The sequence below is a fragment of the Amphiprion ocellaris genome, chromosome 12 (assembly GCF_022539595.1).
Source record: "Amphiprion ocellaris isolate individual 3 ecotype Okinawa chromosome 12, ASM2253959v1, whole genome shotgun sequence".
Taxonomy (NCBI): domain Eukaryota; kingdom Metazoa; phylum Chordata; class Actinopteri; family Pomacentridae; genus Amphiprion; species Amphiprion ocellaris.
Window position 1 is genome coordinate 16,616,764 of NC_072777.1, and position 27,613 is coordinate 16,644,376.

The window sequence follows — 27,613 nt, forward strand, 5'->3', positions numbered from 1 at the left end:
TCCCTCTACCCCTCTACCTCTAACCCTCTATCTCTACCTCTCTACCTCTTCTGTCCCTCTCAACCCGCCCGGCCAGCAGGCAGATGGGTCCCCCCACATTAGAGCCGGGTTCTGCTCGAGGTTTTTTTCCCTGGTAAAAGGGTGTTTTCCTTGCCACTGTCGCCTTTTGGCTTGCTCTGGGGGTCAGGCATATGGGTTCTGTAAAGCGTCTTGAGACAATTTGACTGTAATTGGCGCTATATAAATAAAATTGAATTGAATTGAATTGAATTGAATAAGCAGGCTTCTCGCTTTGCTTTTTATTGTCGTTTTGAAACAGCAACTCGACAATGGCGTACTACTTCTGTTGCGTCACTTGAGAAGGAGAAGAGAGATAGAATACCGGAGAAGGGAGGCAGAATACCAAGCTGTGTACGAGCCAAGCATGCAGAGAATGACTGGAATTAACTAAAGCGGAATTAACTGTATACATGAATAGAACATACACAGGAATTACTTTATTCGGAATTAACATCGGAATAAACCAGGTAGTTTATTCGGAATTAAGTTTATTCGGAATTAACTTTTTAATTTGGAATTAAGTGTTTACAAGGAGATTTTAAAGCGGAATTAACTTTAATTGCAAATTAAAGAGGAATTAAAGGTCTCGTGTAAATGTGGCAACTGTTAACCCGAAAGTTCTTTCTACTCAACAGTTTCAGTAAATTCCACTGAAAAAAAATGAGTTTTGTTGCATTAATTAAACAGTTTGAGTATATGAAGAGTGTTTGAGACAGCCTGTGGGTGTACTCGTTTTTGTAAGTTTAACAAATTTAAAACGTGCCACAATTGCTGCTGTGTTCTGATTGGCTGACAAGTCAAAACAAGTCTGGGCTTGACCCTTGGAGGATACAGAGAAGCTTGTGCCTTTTTCTCATTTTCACAGAGCAATGTAAGGCCTTAGCACTTTTCATGCTTCTTGAACAATACCTTTTCTGCCTGCATTTTTCAATTTTTTAGTTTGGACCCTTTCAAAGGACATTTGTCTCCAGTAAAGCAAATGCCATTTTCTGTCTGAACGAGGTGAGTTGTTTTCTCTATTCCAGTACTAATCAGAAACTGCTGGTATTTCCATCCATCCATCCATCCATCTTCTACCGCTGGTCCGGGTCGGGTCGCGGGGGCAGCAGCTTTAGGAGGGAAGCCCAGACCTCCCTCTCCCCGGCCACATCATCTAGCTCCTCCCGGGGGACCCCAAGGCGTTCCCAGGCCAGCTGGGAGACATAGTCTCTCCAGCGTGTCCTGGGTCTTCCCCGGGGCCTCCTCCCAGTGGGACGTGCCCTAAACACCTCACCGGGGAGGCGTCCGGGGGGCATCCTAATTAGATGCCCGAGCCACCTCATCTGGCTCCTCTCTACGCGGAGGAGCAGCGGCTCTACTCTGAGATCCTCCCGGATGGCCGAGCTTCTCACCCTATCTCTAAGGGAGAGCCCAGCCACCCTGCGGAGGAAACTCATTTCAGCCGCTTGTACCCGCGATCTTGTTCTTTCGGTCACTACCCAAAGCTCGTGACCATAGGTGAGGGTAGGAACGTAGATCGACCGGTAAATTGAGAGCTTCGCCTTTCGGCTCAGCTCCCTCTTTACCACGACGGACCTGTACAGCGCCCGCATTACTGCGGAGGCCGTAGCAATCCGCCGGTCGATCTCTCGCTCCATCCTTCCCTCACTCGTGAACAAGACCCCGAGGTACTTAAACTCCTCCACTTGGGGCAGGACCTCATCCCTGACCCGGAGAGTGCACTCCACCCTTTTCCGGCTGAGGACCATGGACTCGGATTTGGAGGTGCTGATCCTCATCCCAACCGCTTCACACTCGGCTGCGAACCGATCCAGTGAGAGTTGGAGGTCCTGGCATGATGAAGCCAACAGGACCACATCATCCGCGAAAAGCAGTGACGGAATCCTGAGGTCACCAAACCGGAACCCCTCAACACCCTGGCTGCGCCTAGATATTCTGTCCTTAAAAATTATGAACAGAATCGGTGACAAAGGGCAGCCCTGGCGGAGTCCAACTCTCACTGGAAACGAGTTCGACTTATTGCCAGAGATGCGGACCAAGCTCTGGCACCGGTCATACAGGGAACGGACAGCCTGTATTAGGTGGTCCGTTACCCCGTACTCCCGGAGCACTCCCCAGAGGGTTCCCCGAGGGACACGGTCGAAAGCCTTCTCCAGATCCACAAAACACATGTGGACTGGTTGGGCAAACTCCCATGCACCCTCAAGGACCCTGCTGAGGGTGTAGAGCTGGTCCACAGTTCCACGGCCGGGATGAAAACCACATTGCTCCTCCTGAATCCGAGGTTCGACTATCCGGCGGACCCTCCTCTCCAGTACCCCTGAATAGACCTTCCCGGGGAGGCTGAGGAGTGTGATCCCCCTATAGTTGGAACACACCCTCCGGTCCCCCTTTTTAAAAAGAGGGACCACCACCCCAGTCTGCCAATCCAGAGGCACTGCCCCCGATGTCCACGCGATGTTGCAGAGGCGTGTCAACCAGGACAGCCCCACAACATCCAGGGCCTTGAGGAACTCCGGGCGGATCTCATCCACCCCCGGGGCCCTGCCACCAAGGAGCTTTTTAACTACCTCGGCGACTTCGACCCCAGAGATGGGAGAATCCACCCCCGAGACCCCAGGCCCCGCTTCTGAATCAGAAGGCGTGTCGGTGGGATTGAGGAGGTCTTCGAAGTACTCCCCCCACCGATTCACAACGTCCCGAGTTGAGGTCAGCAGTGCACCATCCCCACTATACACAGTGTTGACAGTGCACCGCTTTCCCCCCCTGAGACGCCGGATGGTGGACCAGAATCTCTTCGAAGCCATCCGGAAGTCGTTTTCCATGGCCTCGCCAAACTCCTCCCATACCCGAGTTTTTGCCTCGGCGACAGCCGCAGCTGCAGCCCGCTTGGCCAGCCGATACCTGTCAGCTGCCTCCGGAGTCCCACAGGCCAAAAAGGCCCGGTAGGACTCCTTCTTCAGCTTGACGGCATCCCTTACCGCTGGTGTCCACCAACGGGTTCGGGGATTGCCACCGCGACAGGCACCGACCACCTTACGGCCACAGCAACGATCGGCCGCCTCAGCAATGGAGGCACGGAACATGGTCCACTCGGACTCAATGTCCCCCACCTCCCTCGGGACATGGTTGAAGTTTGACCGGAGGTGGGAGTTGAAACTCCTTCTGACAGGGGACTCCACCAGACGTTCCCAGCACACCCTCACGATCCGTTTGGGTCTGCCAGGTCTGACTGGCATCCTCCCCCACCATCGGAGACAACTCACCACCAGGTGGTGATCGGTTGACAGCTCCGCCCCTCTCTTCACCCGAGTGTCCAGGACATGCGGCCGCAAGTCCGACGATATGACAACAAAGTCGATCATCGAACTGCGGCCTAGGGTGTCCTGGTGCCAAGTGCACATATGGACACCCTTATGCCTGAACATGGTGTTCGTTATGGACAATCTGTGACGAGCACAGAAGTCCAATAACAGAACACTGCTCGGGTTCAGATCGGGGGGGCCGTTCCTCCCAATCACGCCTCTCCAGGTCTCACTGTCATTGCCAACGTGAGCGTTGAAGTCCCCCAGCAGAACTATGGAATCCCCAGAAGGGGCGCTCTCCAGCACTCCCTCCAAGGATTCCAGAAAGGGCGGATACTCCGAACTGCTGTTCGGCCCGTAGGCGCAAACAACAGTAAGGAACCGTCCCCCCACCCGAAGGCGAAGGGAGGCCACCCTCTCATCCACCGGGGTAAACTTCAACACACAGTCACCGAGCCGAGGCGCAATGAGTATTGACACCCCTGCTCGGCGCCTCTCACCATTGGCAACTCCAGAGTGGAAGAGAGTCCAACTCCTCTCGAGAGGGCTGGTTCCAGAGCCCCTGCTGTGTGTCGAGGTGAGGCCGACTATATCAAGTCGGAACTTCTCAGCCTCGCACACCAGCTCAGGCTCCTTCCCCGCCAGAGAGGTGACGTTCCACGTCCCTAGAGCCAGCTTGTGTAGCCGGGGGTCGGTACGCCAGGCTCCCCGCCCCTGGCCACCGCCCAACACACATGGCACCGGACCCCTATGGCCCCTCCTGCGGGTGGTGGGCCTGCTGGAGGGGGGTCCCACGTCTCTTCTTCGGGCTGTGCCCGGCCGGGCCCCGTGGGAAGAAGCCCGGCCACCAGACGCTCTCCATCGAGCCCCACCCCCGGGCCTGGCTCCAGGGGGGGACCCCGGTGACCCGCATCCGGGCAAGGGACCCGTGGTTCCAAGATTTTTAGTCTTCATTGGGGTCTTCTGGGCTGCTGTTTGTCTGGTCCTTCACTGCTGGTATTTGTCTAGCTTAAAATGTGTACATGTGAATGTGGGTAAAGGTGAACAGTAAGCACTTGATAATCATTGCGTTTTTAGAGTTTCTCTCGACCTGTGTGTTCTCTACATAGAGTTTTGAAACATAGAGTAGAATGCAAATTACTTCAGTGTAATTTTGAAAAGTAAATCCCCATTTTTAACATTAGCCCCATTTATTGCCCTATTTTTGTATAAAGCCTCATTATAATGCCTTGGAAATGCTAGTACTTCCGTGTCATCTGTGAGAAGAGAACACAGCTTATCAAACATTGTCGGCTAAAACATGGAACTTCTGCCAGAACTGAACTCTTTCTTGCTTACACCAGGAATGTATGTGTACATTTAAGTCTCTCAATGCACTCCATAGCCATTTATCCTGCTTTCACATCATAAATGTGGGTTAAATGCAAACTGTAGACTCTAGAATTAAGTTTTGCTGTTTGTCATGGTAATTTTTTCTCATGACAAATGTATTTTTTTCATTTTTTTCAAGTTTACTTGGAGTTTAACAGGGTTGTTGGTTGAAATCTTCAAGGTAATCTTCAAGAGGAAGATAGGTTGGAGAGGCAAGCAGTTAGCTGACCTGCTCCAACAGACAATGGTGGGTTGATATTCCTGTTTTCTTGTAATGATATTGATGGTTAGTTCATCCATATTACACAAACTAACTCTTTCATTTCGGTGTTTCTTTATATGGATCAATAAAGTGATATGAGATATATTTCACTGTCCTACATTAAATGTGTGTTATACCTTTATACCTTTGCAGAGCACTGAGCCAACAGCCATTAGAAGCCTTGTCCTGAGAGGACTTTCAGTCATTCTTGGGGATAATACATCCATGTTCTTTAAGAGCAATCTGGTGAGTAATGTTTTTTGATAAGTGTTTGAATCAGTTTTGCCATTTTCAGGTTTTGTTTATTTGGGATGATGGGTTATTATAATTAGATTTTCTGAAGCTGTTTCATTGAACTCAAGTTGATTTTAATTTGACAATATGCCTTCCCTAAAACCAAGGCAAAACTAATTATTGGATTTTATACCGCAAAGTATGCAAACATTCAAAGGGCTTGTATAGTGACTTGATTTCTACAAAAAAAACCTAACCAGCGAGGGGCTGCTGGTGGAACTTCCAGGTAAGGCATAGTTTGTGCTGGCTCCATTAAAGGAATCCAGAGATCTTGAGCGAATTTCCAGTATCGCCTTTATTGATCTACACACTCTTGTTCCACTAATTTGTACTTGCATGCAAAATAAACTAAAAGGCTTAAATTCAGCCACTAAAATTCTGATTAAAAAACTGTGTGCTTCTCCCCAGTCAGCAGCACACCTGAATTAACCCTTCCTCTGTTTATACCATTCATTTACATTGTCCAATACAGCACCTACTGTCAAAACATGAAATTTATACACCAACAGGCACCCATAGAACACACACAAAAATGGCTCTAACAACTTCTTTAAACAACATAACCTAAAATACAACCACAATGAATTAGAAAAATTACAATATTAAAGAAGGTCATACAGCTGATTGTAGAGAAATTATTGTTAACCTGAATATCCTTGTTTTTTTTTTTTTTTTTGTCTTGTTTCTTGCACTATGTAGAATCTTAATGAGGGATACTGCGGGGACATTCCAGTGGGATTACTCTGCTATGAGGACAACAGCGCTGCAAGCCCAGCATCACCACAATTAAACCCTTCAAGAATGGGAATCATCTGAGAGGGCAGCCCTGTAACAAACGCACTTACCAACCTATCTCAAGCAATGTGCCTCTTGTTTGGCTTTACCTACACACTCCACCTGCAGTACCCAAAGTGCATGAAAACACCTTTACCTTCATTCAGCAGGTCATAATAAATTCAGGCCAAAGAGAGCTACCTCCAAAGATTCAAAAGCTGAAGAATGAGCTTGCAGTGTAAGACACTGGCAGCAAGGCACAACTCTTCAAGCCCATTTCTGGATTATTGCACAATTATATTGCACTGACTGAAACAAATATTCATGCTGTTGCTCATTTTGTATGTGATTCCTCTTGTACAAGATGCGTCTAGTATCGTTTATCTTACTAAAATTATTCCACAAAAGACATATTTTAGAAAGTTACAGTTTTTTTTAACCCATTCTTGTCCTCACTGCATGTTCTTATTGCTGCTGTTCTTAATGCCTGTTTTGTTGTGTGGCACACAAAGCATTAAAGTCTTTTCCTTGTGTACTTGCAGTACAGTATGCTGCTCAGTGTTTTTTTCTTCCAAACAGACAAACAAACAGAGCAAACAACTAAAAAAACTGCTGTCTATTTGAAAGGAAACTGTTTAATAGCACGTTTTTTGTGTGTTTTGTTTTGTTTTTTTGCAGTAACATAGAAGGGTACTGTAATACGTTAACAGCAAAAAATTAAGAATATACTGTTGAAACTATTGACAAAAATTAATTTTGGTAATTTTATGAAAACAAGGTCTTGCTTTTGTTTTGTATTTGCATCTGGTATTTCACACAGATCATTAATGTTGAGAAATATTTGTTGTTTTGTTATGTTTCAATAAAATGAATTAAATGTGCTGCATTGTGTGGTCATTGACAAAATAACTTAATTGGATTTTTTTTTACCCCAACTATAATTTTTTTTAATATATTCAGAATTTTATTAAAACTAGAATTTTTAAGTGTATTTCATGTATAACATTGAATTCTGCCTATTGTACATTTAAGTTGACTATACTTGAACAAATTAAGTTTCTCTACAGTCAATAACTTAAACCATTTGAGGCAATCACTTGACGCAAATGGTTTAAGTACAATGAACTTATCCGGGTTTACAGTGAAATGTTACAAAATGAGATCCGAAAAAAAACTCCTCTGGTCAAGTATAGAATTTAAATGCAAAGTGATGATGCTCTTCTTGTCTGTAAGCATGCTTCCTCTCCATCCATCCATCCATCCATCCATCCATCCATCCATCCATTTGAGGTCTTGAGCAATTACCTGAACATCCCTTTTGTAGGTTTATATAAAATTTTGCCTCGGTCTAACCACAACAAAATAACATTTCTGTCACAACTATAGAAGAAGAATGATGTCTTTCTACCTTAATTTTGGTACATTACATAGATTTTCAGACACTGACGCAGTTCATAAACTCATTATCTTCACACCAAAATATCTGCTACAAGTAAAGAAAAACATATTTCTAATAAAACACCCATAAGCAGCATAGTGTCTTGCAGTTCTGGCAGAAAAGTACTTCTGTGGAAGAAGTGAAATGCAACATATTTTTACTAGTTATTAGCTGATAGCAGTCAGACTGCTGGCAACCATTAAGATGTTAACAAAAAGTTCTGTAATTTTGTTACAGTACTTTCAAACTGAATGCAAAAGTGTTACATTTGAGCTTGATATGTCCTTGTAAATAGAGTGAAATTGGCAAGACAGCCACCTTTGAAAACCAAATGTACCCCTTCCAGTTTGAATATATTAATATTGGGGGTGACAAACAATGGAAGAAAACATACTGTATGAAATTAGAAGAGAGACTAGCATTTTGTGAAGATTCCATTTTCAACGTTGGAATCATTCAGCATTAAACAGTTTAATTGCACGGACTGACCAAGAAGAAGACATATTCCTCTAGTGATTTAAAAGATAAAATCATTATAGACTGCTAATGTCGATGAGTGTACAGTACATCTTTGATTAAGTAATTGCATAAAGTTTAATCAGTTACTCTTGTCCTGCTTTTAGAGGTAACACAGGGTAGCAACATAAGTCTTGTGTAACTGTCAAACAAACAGTGACAGACAGAGAGTTATTGCTGTCTCCAGCATACAGGGTTGTAGACAGCAGGTATTACCAGTGACTACAGTGTGTACATGTCTACCCTCTTCCAGGAGGATAGGTGTTGTCTGCCATGATTGATGAGAATGAGAACCAGTGATACTGCTGAGAACCCCAGCTCAATTGCTGCCAAATTGGTTGGGTGTATATGTGTTGTGAATCCCATTGCAGATTGAGTACATGTAACACAAGTACAGCAGACAATCTGGGGTTTGGGGTCCACAGTTGTGGAGGGGCAAAGAAAAGATGAGAAAGACAAAGACCATGTATGTATGTGTGCACAGTAGTTTACTGCACGTGTAAACTTTACTGTCTTCAGACACGAGTATATACATGTTTACAAGATATGTAAATTTTATAAAGAAATAAAGACATTTTTTTACACACCTTTAAACCATCTACTTTATGTTGCTTGAAATGAAAACAGCTGTAACCAGCAATATTAAGGAAATAATGGAAATAGAGTAGATGTGCCACAACTACATTAAACCGCTTTGTTAAGCCTGCAATTACGATAAGATAAGATTAGATAGAACTTCTTGTATAAAATGTGAAGTATATGGATGCCCAGATAGCTCAACTGGATGAGCAAGCGACCCATGTACGCAGCGGCCTGGGTTCAATTCCAGCTCATGGCCCTTTACTGCATGTCTTCCCCCCATTCTCCTCCCTACTTTCCTGTCTACCTCTCAAGTGTATCAAATAAGGCCATATATATATATGAAATATATTGTAATACATAACTAACACAGGGGCTGCACTTTGGCATGGTGGTTAGCACTTTCGCCTTGCAACTAGAAGATCCCTGGTTTGTGTTCAGACATTCCTGAGATCTTTCTGCATCGAGTTTACATGTTCTCCCTGTGCATGCTGGGTTTTTTCCAGGTTCTCCGGCTTCCTCCCACATTCCAAAAACATTTTCAGGTTAATTGGTGATTCTGAATTGTTAGTAGGTGTGAATGTGAGTGTGATTGTTTGTCTCTCTGTGTAACCATGTGATAGACTGGTGACCTGTCTAGGGTGTCCCCTGCCTTCACCCTAAGTCAGCTGGGATAGACTCCAGCCCCCCACAGCCCTACTGAGGATTAAGCAATTCATAGACAATGAATGGGAGGACAACTAATGTGGAACTGTGTCAAGACACCATATTGTGTACCTTAATGAACCTCCTGCTATGTAGTTTATCTTTCATCAGCAATAGAAAGTGACCAGAAAGGGAGTCAATAAGGATTTAGCATCAGCTTCTTTATTTGTAATTACACTGTATGTTAAACAGTGCTGCAACACGTCATCAACAAAAACAGGAAGTTCTTCAAATAAAGCACATGCAGCAACAGGTGACATCTTCCTTTCACAACTACCTCCCTCTCACACAATTAAGTTCTTCTACATTCTGTATTAGTGATATTCATACTTGTAGTAGTTTACCTTAGCTGTATTTTAATACACCCGTCATCCCAATTTTACAGTTTGCATCTCTCTCTCTCTCGCTCTCTCTCTCTCTCTCTCTCTCTCTCTCTCTCTCTCTCTCTCTCTCTCTCTCTCTCTCTCTCTCTATATATATATATATATATATATATATATATGTATATATATTGCAAACAATACAAAGTGGCAATTCCATGACTGGGTAAGACGTTAACGTAAGATAGTATTTGACTAGATTGGAGTAATATACTGTACACTTTCCAAAACATCTACAAGCAGTGTTAGTTAAATTCAGTCCGTTAAATTGTTATCCAGTGCACCTGAAGACTATAACATTGTATGTCATGATATGTTTAGCAAACACTCTACAGCATCATTTGTCTCAATTCTTTTATCATGTTAAAAGAAAGACAATGTGTTGGTAAAATTGGTGTTTATGGATAGATTCATAAATGACACATTTAAATTAACATGCAAACTGACCTCTGGTGTGACATCTCTCGGGGCGAAGCCAGTGCCTCCAGTGGTGAGAATGAGGTTGAGTTCCTTTTCATCACACCAGTCCACCAGTGTCTCCTGTTAATAAACACACATATGAGCATGCATGACTGTTTTCAATGAAACTCATTACTGCAGATAAAAAGAAACAGACACTGCTGATGAATACAGCATGTAGATAGATGATACCTTACCTTAATTTCATCTATCTCATCTGGCACTATCTTGTAGGCCGCAATCATACCCCCTAACCTGAGAGAGGAAGAAATGATAATTAGATCACAAAGCAATCATCCATACCTTATATGCTATGATACTTTATTGACCCCTGCAAGGAAATCAGACTGCACATCTCACCATTGAGGTTAAAAAGGTGAGCTAAGGAATGGTAAATGATCAGAAGTTGATATTAACAGAAGCTAAGAAGTTAAGTCCAGATGGCAAACCACTTTGCTGCCACAATTGTAGAGTCCTGGCAAACTAGCAGCATGGTGCAGACTGAGGATATAGTGGGCTAATCTTCACTATCGTTCAAAAGTTCGGGGTCACCCAGACAATTTCATGTTTTCCATGAAAACTCACACTTATTCGTGTGCTAACATAATTGCACAAGGGTTTTATAATCATCAATTAGTCTTTCAATGCCATTAGCTAACACAATGTACCATTAGAACACTGGAGTGATGGTTGCTGGAAATGGGCCTCTGTACCCCTATGTAGATATTCCATTAAAAATCAGCTGTTTCTAGCTAAAATAGTCATTTACCACATTAACAGTATCTAGACTGTATTTCTGACTCATTTAATGCTATCTTCATTGAAAAAAACTGCTTTTATTTCGAAATTAAGGACATTTCTAAGTGACCCCAAACTTTTGAATGGTAGTGTAAGCGTTTCTCAAAAATAATAAAGCTGAAAATATTCCTACAAAAAGAGATCAGCATCCCAAAGAATTGTGAACGTGATATATTTTTTGATTGACACATTCTTTATCCATCAGTCTTTCTGACTTTACAACCAAGAAGAAACCAAAAACTTTTATTTCCCATTTTAAGAAAAAGAAAGCCAGTTAAGATACTGATAGACAGAATATACGGTTGAACAGATGGTAGAGAAAATAAAGTCAAATAAGATGAAACAGAAGCAGGATTGAGCAGAAGCAGTGAGAAACATAGAAATACAGCAGCAAAATTGAGGAGAGAGAGAATGCCCTTGAAGATCCCATCCTGAAAGGAATTTCCAAAGAATGGCCCAATAAGGAGGGAGCTCTGACAAGGACGAAGCTGCTCCTACTGAACAACAAGTCGTGGCGACCTCCTGTGGCCAACCAGAGTATGGCAGTCGAAAAAACAACAACCCCAGGCTCAAGGTGAAGACTCTGCACAGACAGCCCTTATGTAACCCTTTTCTTTTTTTTAAAGAGTGCTATTGTTGGAAGACTGCTGCATCATATTTCCACCTCATGTCAGCCACTTAAACACCATGATACCCTTCCAAAGACAAATACCCATGAACTCTATGTCGCTTTGGATAAAAGCGTCTGCTAAATGAAATTGTAGAATTGTTGAACTCTGTGAAAATTAAAATATCACTATTTCTCTCTCTCCTCTTCTAGTTTTACATACATGGGGAGTCTAGCTTCTCACACACTACTCTACAAGTTGTGCACGCAGGAAACTATTATTCACTAAATCTATTGGCTCTGCAGTTTTCAGAGCAACAGAGCAGCAGAGACACAGGCTGGCCAAAACAACACCAAAATACTGCAGCAAGAATGTATGAAGAGAAAGTATGAAGCTCTCAGGGAAACTGTTTGGTGCTGACAAAAGATACAGAGAAGTCAGAGAGAATCATTTAGGAACTATTTTTTCATGAAACACTGCACATGTAGGGATATTCAGAGCAGCAACTAACTTGTGCATCCAAACACACGTACAACCACACACACACACACACACACACAAACACACACACACACACACACACACACACACACACACACACACACACACACACACACACACGTACAACCACACATGCGACTTACTTCACTTGATGTGCTGCGAAAGGAGGGTTTTTTTTTTTTTGCATTTCTAAATGCCTCTGCATGTGTAAGTGAGGTTGTGTTTATATGTGTTAATGCATGTGCACTTGTTGGTTTATGTGTTACTGAGTGTGTGCCTGTGTTACACCTCGGGAGAGTAAAGGAGCTGTCAGGACAAATCACCTCTCTCACTCTTCTGGGGTTTGTATGCCTCTCTGTTTCAGCCCAAATGAAAATATGCTCACCACAAATAACTAGGGTTCCTTCCCACCGTTTCCTAGGCAACCCCTCCTGTCTAAAGCCTCTAGTTACTGTTTTGTTCATTGTGAGAGAGAGTGCGAGAGTTTGTGTGTGCCAGTGAATGTAACTATCAGAGATGCCATTTCTCTGCAAAAGCAGTGATTTGTTGTGATTGCTTAAAAACATTAAATGAGCATGCAGCTACATACATCTAGTATGTAGCTGCATGCTCATTTAATGTTTTTAAGCAATGTTCTGATTTGTGTATTCTAGTGGGCTTGTACGTACATGTCATAAAAACTGTTTATCCATCTTAAAGTTTATATATGTACATGCTTAAAGTTTCTTCCCTGTTAAAAGGGTGTTTTTCTTGCCACTGTCGCCTTAGGGCTTGCTCTGGGGGTTCAGCCATGGCGGTTCAGGCATATGGGTTCTGTAAATGTCTTGAGACAATTTGACCTGTAATTGGCACTATATAAATAAAATTGAATTGAACTGAATTGAATTGAATATATGTCTAGTATGTGATGTGTATAGAGGTGTAGCTGTATGTCTGCAGATCTTCTACCGGAGGTCTGGAAGCTTGAGGGTTCTGCACAGTACCTTAGCTGTTCCAAGGACTGCACTCTTCTAGAGAGAGATCTCAGATGTTGCTTCAGGGATCTGATGAAGTCACTCTCTCAGTTTGGGGGTTACAGCCCTTTGAGCACCACTGGTACTACGGTTGCCTTCACTTTCCACAACTTTTCTAGCTCCTCTCTCAGCACTTGGTATTTTCTGAGTTTCTCATGTTCCTTCTTCTTGAGGACTGCTACATTTATGACTACTGCCTTCTTCTGTTGTTTACAGAAGAAGGCAGACTTTCAGTACCCCTGCCTCACTCTATGTAGGTATTTGGCTGTGGCTGATGTTCTTGCTGGTCACCTCATAGTTTGCGTTAGCTGTGGGACTCCAGGGCATTTGTAGTTGTCCGGAACATCTGCTATATTTCCTTCTGGTAGTTCAACCTCTTCCCTTCTGGTAGTTCAACCTCTTCAGTGGTATCTTCTTGCTCCTCTTTGACATCATCTGACTACACTTGTCCAGCCCGAATGATATTCCGATATTGCTGCTGTAGATCCTGGTGATATTGATCGCTAAGTCAATGTCATTTCTGGCTTACGGCTTCATGTCATCCATGAGAGCAGGTGGCTGATGGTCTTTCTACTTCGGAACTGGTATCTGAAGCCGCTCTTTGTGATTATCTGGCTCAGAGGGGTTCAGGCCCATGCAGAACATCATTCCAGTATAATTGTGTGTAGTATTGAATCTTAGGTTTTCTTGTAGTCAAACCAGGCAGCGCACAGCTCGGTTTTAGATTTTTGGTCTTACAGTCTTTAGTGACTGTTTTGTCAATCAGTAGCTGGTGCTTGGCCCCACTGGTGTTCCTAACTCCTGCCTGGGCCCTGCTCATGTCTTGAGCCATGTGATCCAATCATTTTAGCTGCTATGATGGCTGACAGTAGTTTCCATGTTGTACAGAGGCTGGTTATTGGCTGGCAATTGGATGAGATCGCTCCCTTCTGGAGATCCTTCATTTTCAGGACTGTCTGGCCTTGGGTTAACCACTCTAGGTGGGTCCCAACCATTAGCAGCTGGTTTATTTGTGCTGCTATGCGTTCATCATGTCGAGGGCCTCCAGCTCTTCATTCTTGACACTCTCTCTTGGATGTCTGCTATCCTGTCACTGTGTGTGTCACTCGGGAGATTGCTGTGGTCTACTCTCAGGTCCATCAGCCACTGAGCATTGGCGTTATGCAAAGCCTCCTTCTCCCATATACCTTGCCAGTATCGTTCAGTCTTCCATTGAGATAACACTTTGAGCAGTTTGGGGAAGAGCATCCTGGTCATTCCTCTGGCCTCTTCTTCTCTAGTGTATCTCTTCAGACAGGTGGCCAGGGCTGTGATCCTTTGTTTGGCAGTCTGCAGTGCCTCAGGTACAGACAGCTTGTTGTATTTACTGTACCAAGTAGTCCTTCTTCATCAAACCTTCAAACAGTTGCCTATCAACCCACCTCGTTGCCTTGATATTGACCTAAAGCCTCCTTATATATGTGGGATACTGCTTTTTTATGGCTTATGGTGTTCATGTTGTAACCAAGCATTTCTAAGACTACTGCTGCTGTTGTGTATGTCAGCCTGTTGGTCTCAGTGACCAACAACCTTCGAGTGTCACAGCACCACTTATGAAAGGTTAAATCCCAACAGATATAGTTGTAGCAGTACACATTTCAATCATGTACTTTCACATTTTCATACAAATTCAGTTTATCATTCATAACTGAAGATGTTGATCTGCATACAAGTGACCTTCGTTTTTTTTTAGCAGCTTACAGTAACATGAGTTAACATTACCAGTGTAAGTATTGTTTGCATAAAGAGATGTGTGCCTCATGGATTACTACTACCACTAACATTTTAAATCATGTGACTTAAATTGGAGGAAATGTGCATGCTGTAATTTTGTTATCATTTGCTGACCTGTGGCTCTTTGAATCCTTTAAACAAGTCGGCATGTCTGCAAGCTGTAAGCTGTAAGCGAAATAGCGCTATATTTTACTTTATACATCTAGTTTGGGGGGCTGCACAGTGGCGTAGTGGTTAGCACTTTCGCCTTGCAGCAAGAAGGTCCCTGGTTCGCGTCCCGGCTTTCCCGGGATCTTTCTGCATGGAGTTTGCATGTTCTCCCTGTGCATGCGTGGGTTCTCTCCGGGTACTCCGGCTTCCTCCCACAGTCCAAAAATATGCTGAGGTTAATTGATTATTCTAAATTGCCCGTAGGTGTGAATGTGAGAGTGCTTGTTTGTCTTTGTATGTGGCCCTGCGACAGACTGGCGACCTGTCTAGGGTGTCCCCTGCCTTCGCCCGAGTCAGCTGGGATAGGCTCCAGCACCCCCCGCGACCCTAGTGAGGATTAAGCGGTGTATAGATAATGGATGGATGGATGGACATCTAGTTTGATGACAGTTCATGGAGAGCTGACAAATTATGGAGATTTGCATACAAACACTAACCACAGACTGTTACCTCTGTCACACATTGAGGGAACTCACAGGAAACATGACTTCAAAGAAAAATAGAAGAAAAAACTAAGAAACTAAACTAGCAGAATTATTTGTTTGACAAGAAAAAAATGAAAGCATTAGCCATGCCTTCTCTAAACTTCTAAACTACTGATCATGCCCCCCCACCAAAAAAAAAGTACTGCAGTCTTGTATGCATATAGGAGGTAAACTGGCATCTATACTTACACTACTGTTCAAAAGTTTGGAGTCACCCAGACAATTTCATGTTTTCCATGAAAACTCTCACTTTTATTCATGTGCTAACAAAATTGTACAAGGGTTTTATAATCATCAATTAGCCTTTCAACACCATTAGCTAACACAATGTACCATTAGAAAACAGGAGTGATGGTTGCTGGAAATGGGCCTCTGTACCCTTATGTAGATTTTCCATTAAAAATCACCCGTTTCCAGCTAGAATAGTCATTTACCACATTACCAATGTCTAGACTGTATTTCTGATTCATTTGGCCATGTTATCTTCATTGAAAAAACTGCTTTTCTTTCAAAAATGAGGACATTTCTGAGTGACTTCAAACTTTTGAACGTTACTATATATAAACATGTGCATAAACATGTGTTACAGCATGACTTGCTTCTTAGCAGATAGAGTGCTCGGCTGCTTTTGGGGTGGGTGTGCTCTGAACTGAGGGAAGCCTAGAGAGGAAAGCGCTTGCAACATTTTAATCTAAAAAAAACCATCGCATCTCTTACTTCTGTGGAGGGTTGTGACATAAAGCTCTACTTCAAATTGCAGGCTGGAGTAGTCGGCATGGACCAAAGGCTTTTTGCTCGAGGTGGGGACAAATCCACCCGTGGGTGGAAGTAGGAATAGAAAAGGGAAGAGTGGGGCAGGCAACGAGAAATGAGGGTGTGGGGGGAGAGAATGTCAGTAGCCTTGGCCTGAAAGCCTGGACGCCAAACCTTTTAATGAATAAAAGACAAGACAGAGAAGAGGAAAAAGAGAGGGAGACAATGTAACAGGGCAGTGAAAAGAGCGTGAAGATAAGAGGGACAGACTGTTAGGGGCACACTTCACAAGAGAGGGGAAAGTGTATGTGCGGGTGCATATGAGTCAGCTGCAAATCTCTGTGGTTGTGGGACACTTCCAAGATAAGACCCATCAGCAAGGGTGATTTCATTAATAATACAAACTCTTTGTACAGGCCACTCAGTCTCACTCTCTCTTTCTTTCTCTTACTTTCTCACACAGACATACAGCAAGGAGACGGGAGCCTTGGCCATCTCCCCACTCCCAGCAGTAGTGTGGAGCCAAGCCCATTAGAGCTGAGATGTTTGTTCATCCATATGTAGGAAAACTCTCAAGGCGTTACCTTTCAACATGTTAGCTGATAGAGGGAAAGATGGAGGGATGGTAGAGGAATGAACTAGCTCACCTCTTCAAGCCCCTACTGTGATGAGCTCTCTGAGTGGCCAGTGAGATTCCACTCTCATGATTCCACTCACAGCCAATGATCTCTCACACACACACACACACACACACACACACACACACACACACACACACACACACACACACACACACACACACACACACACACACACACACACACACACACACACACACACACACACACAGCCTGTAGGCCACTCCACCCCACAATCGTTTATTTATTTACAGAATAAATGTCATCGTGGTTCAGATCTGCCATCACTGTCTCTCTCCCTCATTTCATTTCTTTTTCTAAACCATCTCAGCCACACCACTAATCAAGCAAACATAATGTATTTAACCAACAAAATGAACAGCTGTGGCAAAACACATATTGCGTGTTTCAATCACTTGCAGAGTCAACCAATCCTCTGCTCAGGGCTGCAGATTGCAAACTCAAAACTATCAAGACCGTATTCGCACATACCTGGCAAACATTGTGGTGACAAATGTGTTTGTTTTAATCTGCATAGAATTTTTGATAATCTGTTTCTGCATTTGAATTTCTTGTAATGAGCCTTGATACATACCACAACATCTGAACTAGTCATCAGGCTGATCTTCTTGGACTGAAACATCATTGTCACTAAACTAATATTTTATTTTATCCTCACGAGTGACTAATGTCTTGTTGCTTAATTCTATCGCAAGGCAAGAATGTCAGTATTATATTAGGCAATTCTGTTCAAATAAGCTGTATTGATGTTGTTAACATATGGCTACACAGCTAAAACATCAGATTTTAAAATCAAGTGCATGTCTATGGAGAATCCTGGTTCCTAACATTGAAGTCAAACGTGCCAGTCCTTCACCTCAAAGTTGATCAAAATATTTTATATATCTCTATGTAAAGGGCATTATTTCCTGCAGATGTCTTGGAGACATCCAGAATCATGCAGTATGGACATATTAACCTAGGATATTTGGCTGTTTTACTTCCTGGTTAAAGCCATTGGAAACACAATGAAAGTTGCAAAAAAAAAAAAAGATGAACTTCTGGCAGATGGAAGGCTGAAAAGCTGCTAGTTTTATAAGCAGTGCCTATATAAATTTTGTTGTATTCTGAAACAGACCAAACCAGCAACAGAATGTCATAGTCAGTAAAACACATTACAAAGCATGAGATGATGATGTAATCTACTGTTCAAAAGTTTGGGGTCACTTAGAAATATCTTTATTTTTGAAAGAAAAGCAGGTTTAAATTAATCAGAAATACAGTCTAGACATTGTTAATGTGGTATTTACCACATTAACAACTCCGGGCACCGGCTCTGACACCATTCGGAGTCGGAGCCGGTGCTCGACCTGGCGCCGGTTTTTTGTCTTTCCACCACTGGAGCTGCGGCTCCAGGCTCCAAAAACTGGGGCTTTTTCGGGCACCAACTCGTTGCTGGGCCAGAGTTGGCCAGAGCTGACTATTCTAGCTCGAAATGGCTGATTTTTAATGGAACATCTACATAGGGGTACAGAGGCCCATTTCCAGAAACCATCACTCCTGTGTTCTACATTGTGTTAGCTAATGGTGCTGAAAGTCTAATTGATGATTATAAAACCCTTGTGCAATTATGTTAGCATAAGTGTCAGTTTTCACAGAAAACATGAAATTGTCTGGGTGACCCCAAACTTTTCAGCAGTAGTGTAAATGTGTACTGATAGGAATCCTTGTATGTACACTACCAGTCAAAGGGTTGGACACAGTGTCTCATTCATTTGAATGAGACAGTGTGTCCAAACTTTATACAAAAGGTGAAATAATTATCTATAACTATCTATTATCGTACCTATGGTAGTAAATGTGTATGAATAAACAAAATGCTACCAACAGCTTATTGTTCAAAGTAGAAAAGCATTCAGAGAGTGCAGTACACTGCCAAGGCTCCTAAGTCAATGTATCACTTGCAGCGGACGAAATCTTTAACAAAAAATGACCTTGCGCTGAGCACATGCGTGTGTTATATATGTGTACATTATGTGCCGATACCGAATTGTGTGTAAATTACTCTTATAAAGGTCTGTTGATCAGTTCATCACTTTTGGCAAGCCTTTGTTTTGCTAGTGTTAAAATAATCGTTCCCTCTATGCTTTTATTTTGAAGGCGTATTTTAATGTTACAGGCTTTTATTTTGGCATTCCAGCGGCACAGGAAGTGTTCATCTAAGAAGCGGTTTCATGACATGACAAAGATGTCGAAAAGTGCAAAAATTCACGTAAAGATGGAAAGAAAACGGTTACACGCTGTTGCTGTCTAACGCAAAGGATGTGTATAAACTTATAAGCACCTAGCTGGAATGGGGACAAGCTCAGGTGTTTCCTCAAGAAATGAGCGAAGGACAGAAAGGTGAATAAATAAGGCTGAAGGCTGAACGTAAATAAAGGCTTTGTGAAACAGTAAGCTTCACCATTGTCTGGCTGGGGTTTGGTTACATCGTGTGACCTAAATATGTAATGGGGGCAGGAATTGATGGGACTCAGAAATACCTCTACAATTTAATCAGTTGTTCCTTGTATGATTTCCAATGGATAAATCTCAGTGGATTTGTAGTAGGATCACAATCATGTCATCGTCAGCAGGCAGCTGATGTAGCGGTCACTTGTTGTCATAGTTATGGTGACACCTTGCCACCATTTTGCAATGGGAAATTCTTAACAAATATGTGGATCCAGACTATAAGCTGCATCACTGCCAAAATCTAATAAGGTGATCCTTGTGTCATTTCTGACCTTCCCTGAAAATTTCATCCAAATCCGTTCGTCCGTTTTGAGTAATGTGCACAGATGGGAGGAATGAAAGAAGGATTCACGTACACTGATCGTGACATAACTCTGCTGCTTTCTCTGGTGGAGTAATAATGATATACAATATTACATCAGCATGACATTTCATTATTAGGGTCTGAGCACCACGAAGTGGTGCGAGGAACCTATTGAAATCCATGAATTTTTTTTTCCATCGGCCAGGAAATCGGCATTTTTGATGCCCTAAACATACATGAAAACACATGAAAATCACCACACACATCAGGAGCAGCAAACAATTTGATATTTTAGGGGAATGGCATGCGTATGTGCCAAAATGGCTCAATAGCACCCCCTAGAAAATTACGAAAATTCAGCCCCCGGACAGCATTTGACTTAGATTTCTGAAATTTGGTACACTCATCAAGGTGCACAAAAAAGCCTCGTGCATCATTACCCATAATCCAACAGGAAGTCGGCCATTTTGAATTATGAGTCATGTTTTGGATAATTTTCTGTCATTTTTGGGTATTTTTTAAAAGCTATAAACTCAAACAGCGTAACTCTGACAGAGCTGAAATTTGGTCAGGATATACTCCAGTCATGGGTGATCAAAAGTTATCAAAATGCTCCACAACAGTCTGAGGGTGTGGAAATGGCGACCCACGGAATGCGGCCATTTTGAAATGTAATTCATATTTTGCCATTTTTGGACATTTTCAAAAATTATTAACTCAAACAGCATAATCCCCAGATAGCTCAAATTTGGTCAGGATGTACACCAGTTATGGGTGATCAAAAGTTATCAAAATGATCCGCAAAAGTCTGAGGGCGTGGCCATGGCGACCAGTGGAATGCAGCCATTTTGAATATGATTCATATTTTGGATGATGTTGTCATTTTTGGACATTTTCAAAAGCTATAAACTCAAACACACTAACCCCGAGAGAGCTCAAATTTGTCCAGGATGTACTCCAGTCATGGGTGATCAAAGGTTATCAAAATGCTCTGCAAAAATCTGAGGGCGTGGCCATGGTGACCAGCGGAATGCAGCCGTTTTGGATGTCTCACCATGAAACAGGAAGTGTAGTATGACTAGTCTGTTCATGCTCCAGTCTGCCTCAAAATTTACAAGTGTGATCAGAGTCCAGCCCTAATCACATCTATGCACCACCTGGTGGTCATTTTGGATTTCTTGCCATGAAACAGGAAGTGTTGTGTAACTAGCCTTTGTATGCACCAATCTGCCTGAAACTTTGCATGCGTGATCAGAGTCCGGCCACAATCACATCCACAGGCTGAAATGAACTCTCAGTTGCAGTGCCCCCTGGTGTACATGCCGAGCCGCTCGGATGCAAGGACCTGACCAACGCTGCTTGCAGCTTTAATTAGTTGTAGTTGTTTGAAGCAGGTGAGGAAGAGTTTGCCACCTGTAAAAATATTTTGAAGAAGTACTTTTTTGATCAAAGTAAAATGTTTTACTGTAATTATTAGCTTTAAGTGCTTTGCCATATTTCAACTATAAATGAGGGGACAAGAAAGGATGATGACATTTAATGAATTTGTTTGAAAACAAATGGTCAGCATTTTAATACCACAAATTTTCTCCTACAGAGCTGGTTCTCTAGCAATACAGGTTTATGAGTGTATCTTTTTCTCGTGACTGTATCCTGACTGTGAGATTGGACTTAATCTCAGCCATCTGATTGACTTCTAGCTAGTTTCAGTAGTGACAATTTGTACAATTTACAAAGGTTGTTACAACACAAGTTACTGGAGGGCTGATATACTCAACCCTCAACACAAATATAATTACCTAAAGATGCATACAATCAAGAAAGGCGAAAACACATTATTCTAAAGGTACTCACTCAGTGATGTAAATATGTATACAAGAAACTAACAGACACACATGCAAGAACTCCACTTGTAAACACATCTGCTGTGTGTCCTTGAGTCTGGGTATCATTTGTTTGAGCTCCTCTGTTACTCACTGTCTTTTTGCCACATATGACTTTTCTCTCTCATGGACACGCCTCTGGAATCTCCTGAATGTCAAACTGTGCAGGCTGGTTGATTACATTCGCCATGGTGTGTCTGTGTGCCTGAGATACACTGTGATTATATGTTATGTTATGTGTCCTGCTGTGGCACTATACTTCCTCGCTCCCTTCTTCCCACCTGGCTCTTTCTCTTTTTGTTTCTGTCTGTGTGTCTCCATCATGGCAGCAGTGGCACAGAGTGAGGGCACAGCGTTCCAGCTGGTCAACCTGATGGTGCGGCTGAATTGTGGTTTAGCATAGATTAACATGGCATCAAGGCTCTCAGGCCAGCGGAGGTCAACCATCTCTTCAACATAGCAGAACAGAGAGTATAATGCTGGTAATGTGTTCCAATGTTCAATATAAATGTGTGGCATTTTTTATATAAGATCAACTCTCTCAGTTTACTGGTCAAAACATGCTTGTCTAAGTTGCTTTTTTAGTAGCAAAAGAGGCCGTAAGATGATGGAAACCCATTCATTTCCTATAGAAGTCAATAATAAGGAAGCCTAGCAAACAAGCCTTACAACAAACTGGCCAATTCAAGTCACTGGCCACAAATTAATCTTTTGTCAGCTGTGAACAGTCAACCACATTCTTTCATTTTGCAGGATGAAGTTTTACTCCATGGACATTAGCTGCCTCTTAAAAGTGCAAAACTATGGGCATGTCGATTCTAACCAACAGAAACATCAAGAGTTCTCTGATGTCATTGATCAATTTGAATCCAAAGCCCATTAGATATGGAGTCACAGGAGTGACACAATAAAATATAAATAAATAAATGAATAAATAAATAAATAAATGTGTAAATATGAAGAGAAATAAATAAATATATAAGGAAATAAATGTGTAAATATGAAGAGAAATAAATAAATATATAAGGAAATAAATGTGTAAATATGAAGACAAATAAATAAATAAGGAAATAAATGTGGAACTATAAAGAGAAATAAATAAACAAGGAAATAAATGTGTAAATATAAAGACAAATAAATAAATAAATAAGGAAATAAATGTGGAACTATGAAGAGAAATAAATAAATAAATAAACAAGGAAATAAATGTGTAAATATAAAGAGAAATAAATAAATCTGTTAAAAAGTAAGGAAATAAATGTGTAAATAAAAGAGGAATTAAAAAAGAATAAATAAATAAATAAATAAATAAGGAAATAAATAAATAAATAAAAAGATACATTTTGTCTGCTTTTCCCTTTTCTCTTTTTTCCTTTTATTTTTCCATTTTGTCATTGTCTTTTCCGTTTTGCATTTGCTTTTTCATTTTGTCATTCCTCAGTCTACCAAATAAAAGCAATGACAAAAGCATTTGCTTTTACTTGGTGGACTGATCTGTCAATCAAATGGCTCTGGGCGGGGTTTTCTGTTCAGGGTGGGTAATCGTACCTGATCACAGGATTCCTGCCTGACGCCAGCTCCTAGAACGGCTAAAGTGAAGCAGCTGATTCTACCAGCAGACACTGAAAGAACTCTGCTAGTTCGGTAAGTTAATGTTTATTTTCTTAATGGTGCCGGTTTTAATGCACTTTATATACACCTGTAGTGTCAGATATAATGTGTGCCGTGCACTCCAGATGTCGATGGAGTTTTTTGTGTGTGTGTTGACCAGAGAAGAGAGTTAGCATCCAGTAAATATTAACTTTAATGTGAATTAGCGATGCTAACCGAGCTAGCTGCTTGGTCGTAGCCTGATTAAAGCTAACGTAGCATTAAGCTAACGATGTTTGCGTTGAGTTTCATGTAAACAGCTGAAGTGTGTTGTCTTACTGTAATGTGGTACATTTAGTTAATATAACTGTCAGTGGAGATGCTGGTTCACATTAATGTAACATTTAGAAAACCTAAATGTGATTAAAACAGTAAGGTTAAGGTTCTGTGTTGTCAGTAGTCCTGAATATCTGCTGAGTCTCTGAAATTTAACTGGAGAAAACAGTAAATCTACTCTTTATTATTTCTCTTTATATTTACACGTTAATTTCCTTATTTATTTATTTATTTCTCTTAATACTTACACATTTATTTCCTTATTTATTTACTTCTCTTTATATTTACACTTTTATTTCCTTATTTATTTATTTATTTTTTATATTGGCACTCCTCCATAATTAGATTCTGCGTATACTGTTTTGACTTATATCCTTATTCAGTTAAATAAATCTTTTATATTTCTTTGTTTAACCCTTGAGTCTAAATTCAGGTGGAGAACAGGATATGTCACCAAGACAGATCAATACTGAAAATAAAAGAAAAGAAAAAAACAAATGAACACAATGACTGAATGTTACTGAACACTTTGCAACCTTGCAGATACTCACGTTAAATATAATTTCTTTGACAAAACTGTAATCTGGGAAGCATTATGCTCTTCTTACAATGTTTGCCATGTGCCACATTGGTAGTGCATATATGAGTAGTTTCAGTGAAAATGTGCAGTAATAAAAAAAAAACTTATATAGCACCTTTTATCCTTAGTTACAAAATTCTTTGCAATGTTCTAATAACACAGACAACAAAAAAAGCACTCAAAAAGCACTGCACTCTGTCAAGTTTGTTCATTCCTCCATGTGGCATTGTCAGAAATGCAGCATTTTTTATTTTTTTTTATAAATGCAGCATTTTTTTTATTAGTTATTGATGATCACAAATCACAGCAACATAGAATGTGGCCATTTAATATAGATGTACCCACAAACTAAATGATTTTGCACTGAGCACAGGCGTGTTATGCATGGCTACATTATGTATGGATACCAAATCATGTGACCTAAATACGTAGTAGATGGCGGGAATTGATGGTACTTGGAAACACCCCCACAATTTAATCAATTATTCCTTGTATTATTTGCGATGTATAAGTCCCGATAAGTCTGCAGTGGTCGATTTGTAGTAGGATCACAATTGTCATCATCAGCAGGCAGCTGACATAGTGTTCATTTGTAGTCATAGTTACAGTGACATCATGTCACTATCTCGCAGTGATACATAAGTCTTTAACAAATCCGTGGATCCAGACTATGGGCCGCATCACTGCCAAAATCTAATCAATTAGTCTTTGTGTCATTTCTGACCTTCCCAAATCCGTTAATCCATTTTTGAGTGATGTTGCTAACAGATAGACAGACAGACAAACCAACGCTGATCGTCACATAACACAGCCGCGTTCCTTGGCGGAGTAGAAATGGCAAAGCTGCCATGCGAGGTGCTTGCCTGCCATCAAGAGTAAGTTGGGGTTCAGTGTCTTAAATAGGGACATTGACATGGGGAGGGGCTGGGGATCAAATTGCAAACCTTGTGATTTAGACAATGGGCTCTTCCATGTGAACCATGTCCACCTGGCAAAATGTACAGAATTTTCTCAAAAGTCAGTACAAATATCACAAACTGTACATGAACGCAACTACAAATATGTAAAAGACTGGTATAATAAACTAGGCCACAACATCTATTGTGTGAGTCATCATTGCTCGCATTGTAGACAAAGGAAATTCATGCACTGTCAGTTAAAGAAAAAAACTGAATGAGACCCTTAAACCAACCAGTGCCTCGCTTGACCCTTTAATTTAAATATCCCTCCATCCATCATCTATACGCTGCTTAATCCTCTGTAGGGTCACGGAGGGGCAGGAGTCTACTCCAGCTGATTTAGGATGAAGGTAGGGTTCACCTGGATAGGTCACCAGTCTATCACAGGGCTACACAGAGAGACAAACAATCACACTCACATACACATTTATGGACAATTTAGTAAACCTACACTCAGTAAGAACCCCCGCAAACACAGGGAGAACATGCAAACTCCACACTGAAAGACCCCTGGGGGAGATGCAAACCCAGGACCTTCTAGCTGTGAGGCAACAGTACTAACCACCGCCCCCATGCTGAACTAATTTTAACACGACTTTGTAAACAAGAAAAGCACTCAGAGAGCGCAGTACTCTGCCAAGGCTGCTCAGTTATTGTATCATGACGGAGCAGCTAAGTCTACAGTGGTTGATTTCTGATCATCAGCATGCAGCTAACGTACCGTTCACTTGTTGTCACAGTTACAGTGACGCCATGCCGCACTCTCGCAATGATACAGAAATCTTAAACAAATCTGTGGATCCAGGCTATAAGCCACATCACTGCCAAAATCCAATCACTTGTTCCTTGTGTCATTTCTGACCTTCCCTGAAACTTTCATCCAAATCCATTAGTCCATTTTCGAGTAATGTTGCAACCAGAAAAACAAACAAACGTACACGGATTGTTACATAACTCTGCCGTGTTGAGACCTTAGAGGCATCACATCATGCAGTAACTTGCCTAATGCAGCAAACAGCATGAAGTGATAGACGTTTTAGACTATAATGTGCTTCCAGCTTTGTGGTGACAGTTTGGAGAAGGCCTGACTGGTTGGGACAGGGCTCTGATGTCAAATGTCTTGAATTCCACTTTTGCAGTGATCTGAGGCTGTGAGCCAGGCCTTATCATCTAACATCAGTACCAGACCTCCCAAATTCTCCTGGGGCTGAATGGGTGAAAATCCCCATATCCCAGATCCAAAATTGTAAGGAAAGCCTTTCCAGAATAGTTGTCGATGAAATAACAGCACATTATTGCCTTTGGTTTTGGAATGTGTAGTAGTCATATAACTATGCACCACAGAAACCACATGACCACCAATGTAGTACACAAGAAATAAGCCAAATGAGCATTAAGGGATCACAATTCTCCCTCCCCTGTTAATGGAAGCAATTGTTGAGTCTACATTCTTCAGCTTATTCTGAGCAGATAATGACTTCTTGAATTTCTCCTTATAGGACAACACCAAGTCTCAGGATGTTGTACATTCTTGCCGTAAACAGATGCAGAGATGCACACATCAAGAAAAAATTTTCATTTTTTATTGTGCATCAGATTTAAAAAGAATTTTGATCTGGATTAGGCAATTGTATGCATGAAGGTTCTTCTAGAACAGGCCAATACTCACAGGGAGGGATCATGGACGAGATCTTTGAGGTTGACACCACTGCGGTCCTCTGCAAGGTTCCGGAAACAGCTGTCACTCACTGGATGGACAGAGACAGAGAGAAGGAAAACATTCAGTTAGCACACAAAGTTAGTAAAATGCATGAGGGGCTTTAGCACAAATTCCTTTTGTTACATCATCTGTATTGGCTACAGTTTAATGATTGTTTCTCATAAATGCAAGTAATTACAAGAGAAGAGCTATCCAAAACTGACAAAATTCTACCTCCTTAAAACTCTTTATACTCCTGTCAGGTCACCTAGTAACTTTGCATGAAGAATTACTATTTGTGACAAAGCCATATTTATTCTGTAGAGGCAAAAAAAATTATAGTTAATGAAATTTCCTATGTGTCCAGACTTTAGGGACACAATGTATAATGCTTACATTTTCTAAACTGTGTCATTGGTAGCTGTATGTGAATAGTCATGATAGCAGACTGAACTGATCCCGCAGATGAAAAAAAATTGTGTAACACACCAAAGCAATCCTTCTTTTAGTCCAATGATGAAAACTAGAGGAAAAACATCCAAGAAACACCACTCCTTAGACATGTTTAAATAGATTTGCACAGTTTTTGTATTCATTCTTCCATCTGTAACCCAGGTAGATAACCTCAGGTCATTAGGTCATTAATAATGTGTTTTTAGCCAGTATTTTGAGTTAGTCCCTTAATTTACCTTTTCTCTCAGGAAAATCAGTACCTTAAATTGGCCACAAGGTGGTAGTAGAGGGCCGTTATTGTCCTTAAGATTGGATTTGATAAGTTTCCTTAGTGTGCGAAAAAGTGCTAGGGGTGGCCATCATACCGAAATAC

The 27,613-nt window shown here is 41.6% G+C and overlaps 1 protein-coding gene across 9 annotated transcripts in view; it reads right to left on the minus strand.

Annotated features, from left to right (window-relative positions):
• Positions 1-27,613, minus strand: part of gphnb (gephyrin b) — a 216,315-nt gene that overhangs the window by 103,889 nt on the left and 84,813 nt on the right. For all 9 annotated transcript variants that reach the window (XM_023264265.3, XM_023264264.3, XM_023264263.3 and 6 more), the window contains exons 2-4: positions 26,758-26,836; positions 10,341-10,398; positions 10,132-10,224 (exon numbers count right to left, since the gene is read on the minus strand). In XM_023264265.3, coding sequence (XP_023120033.1) covers positions 10,132-10,224; positions 10,341-10,398; positions 26,758-26,836 — 230 coding nt within the window. The remainder of the gene's footprint in view (positions 1-10,131; positions 10,225-10,340; positions 10,399-26,757; positions 26,837-27,613) is intronic.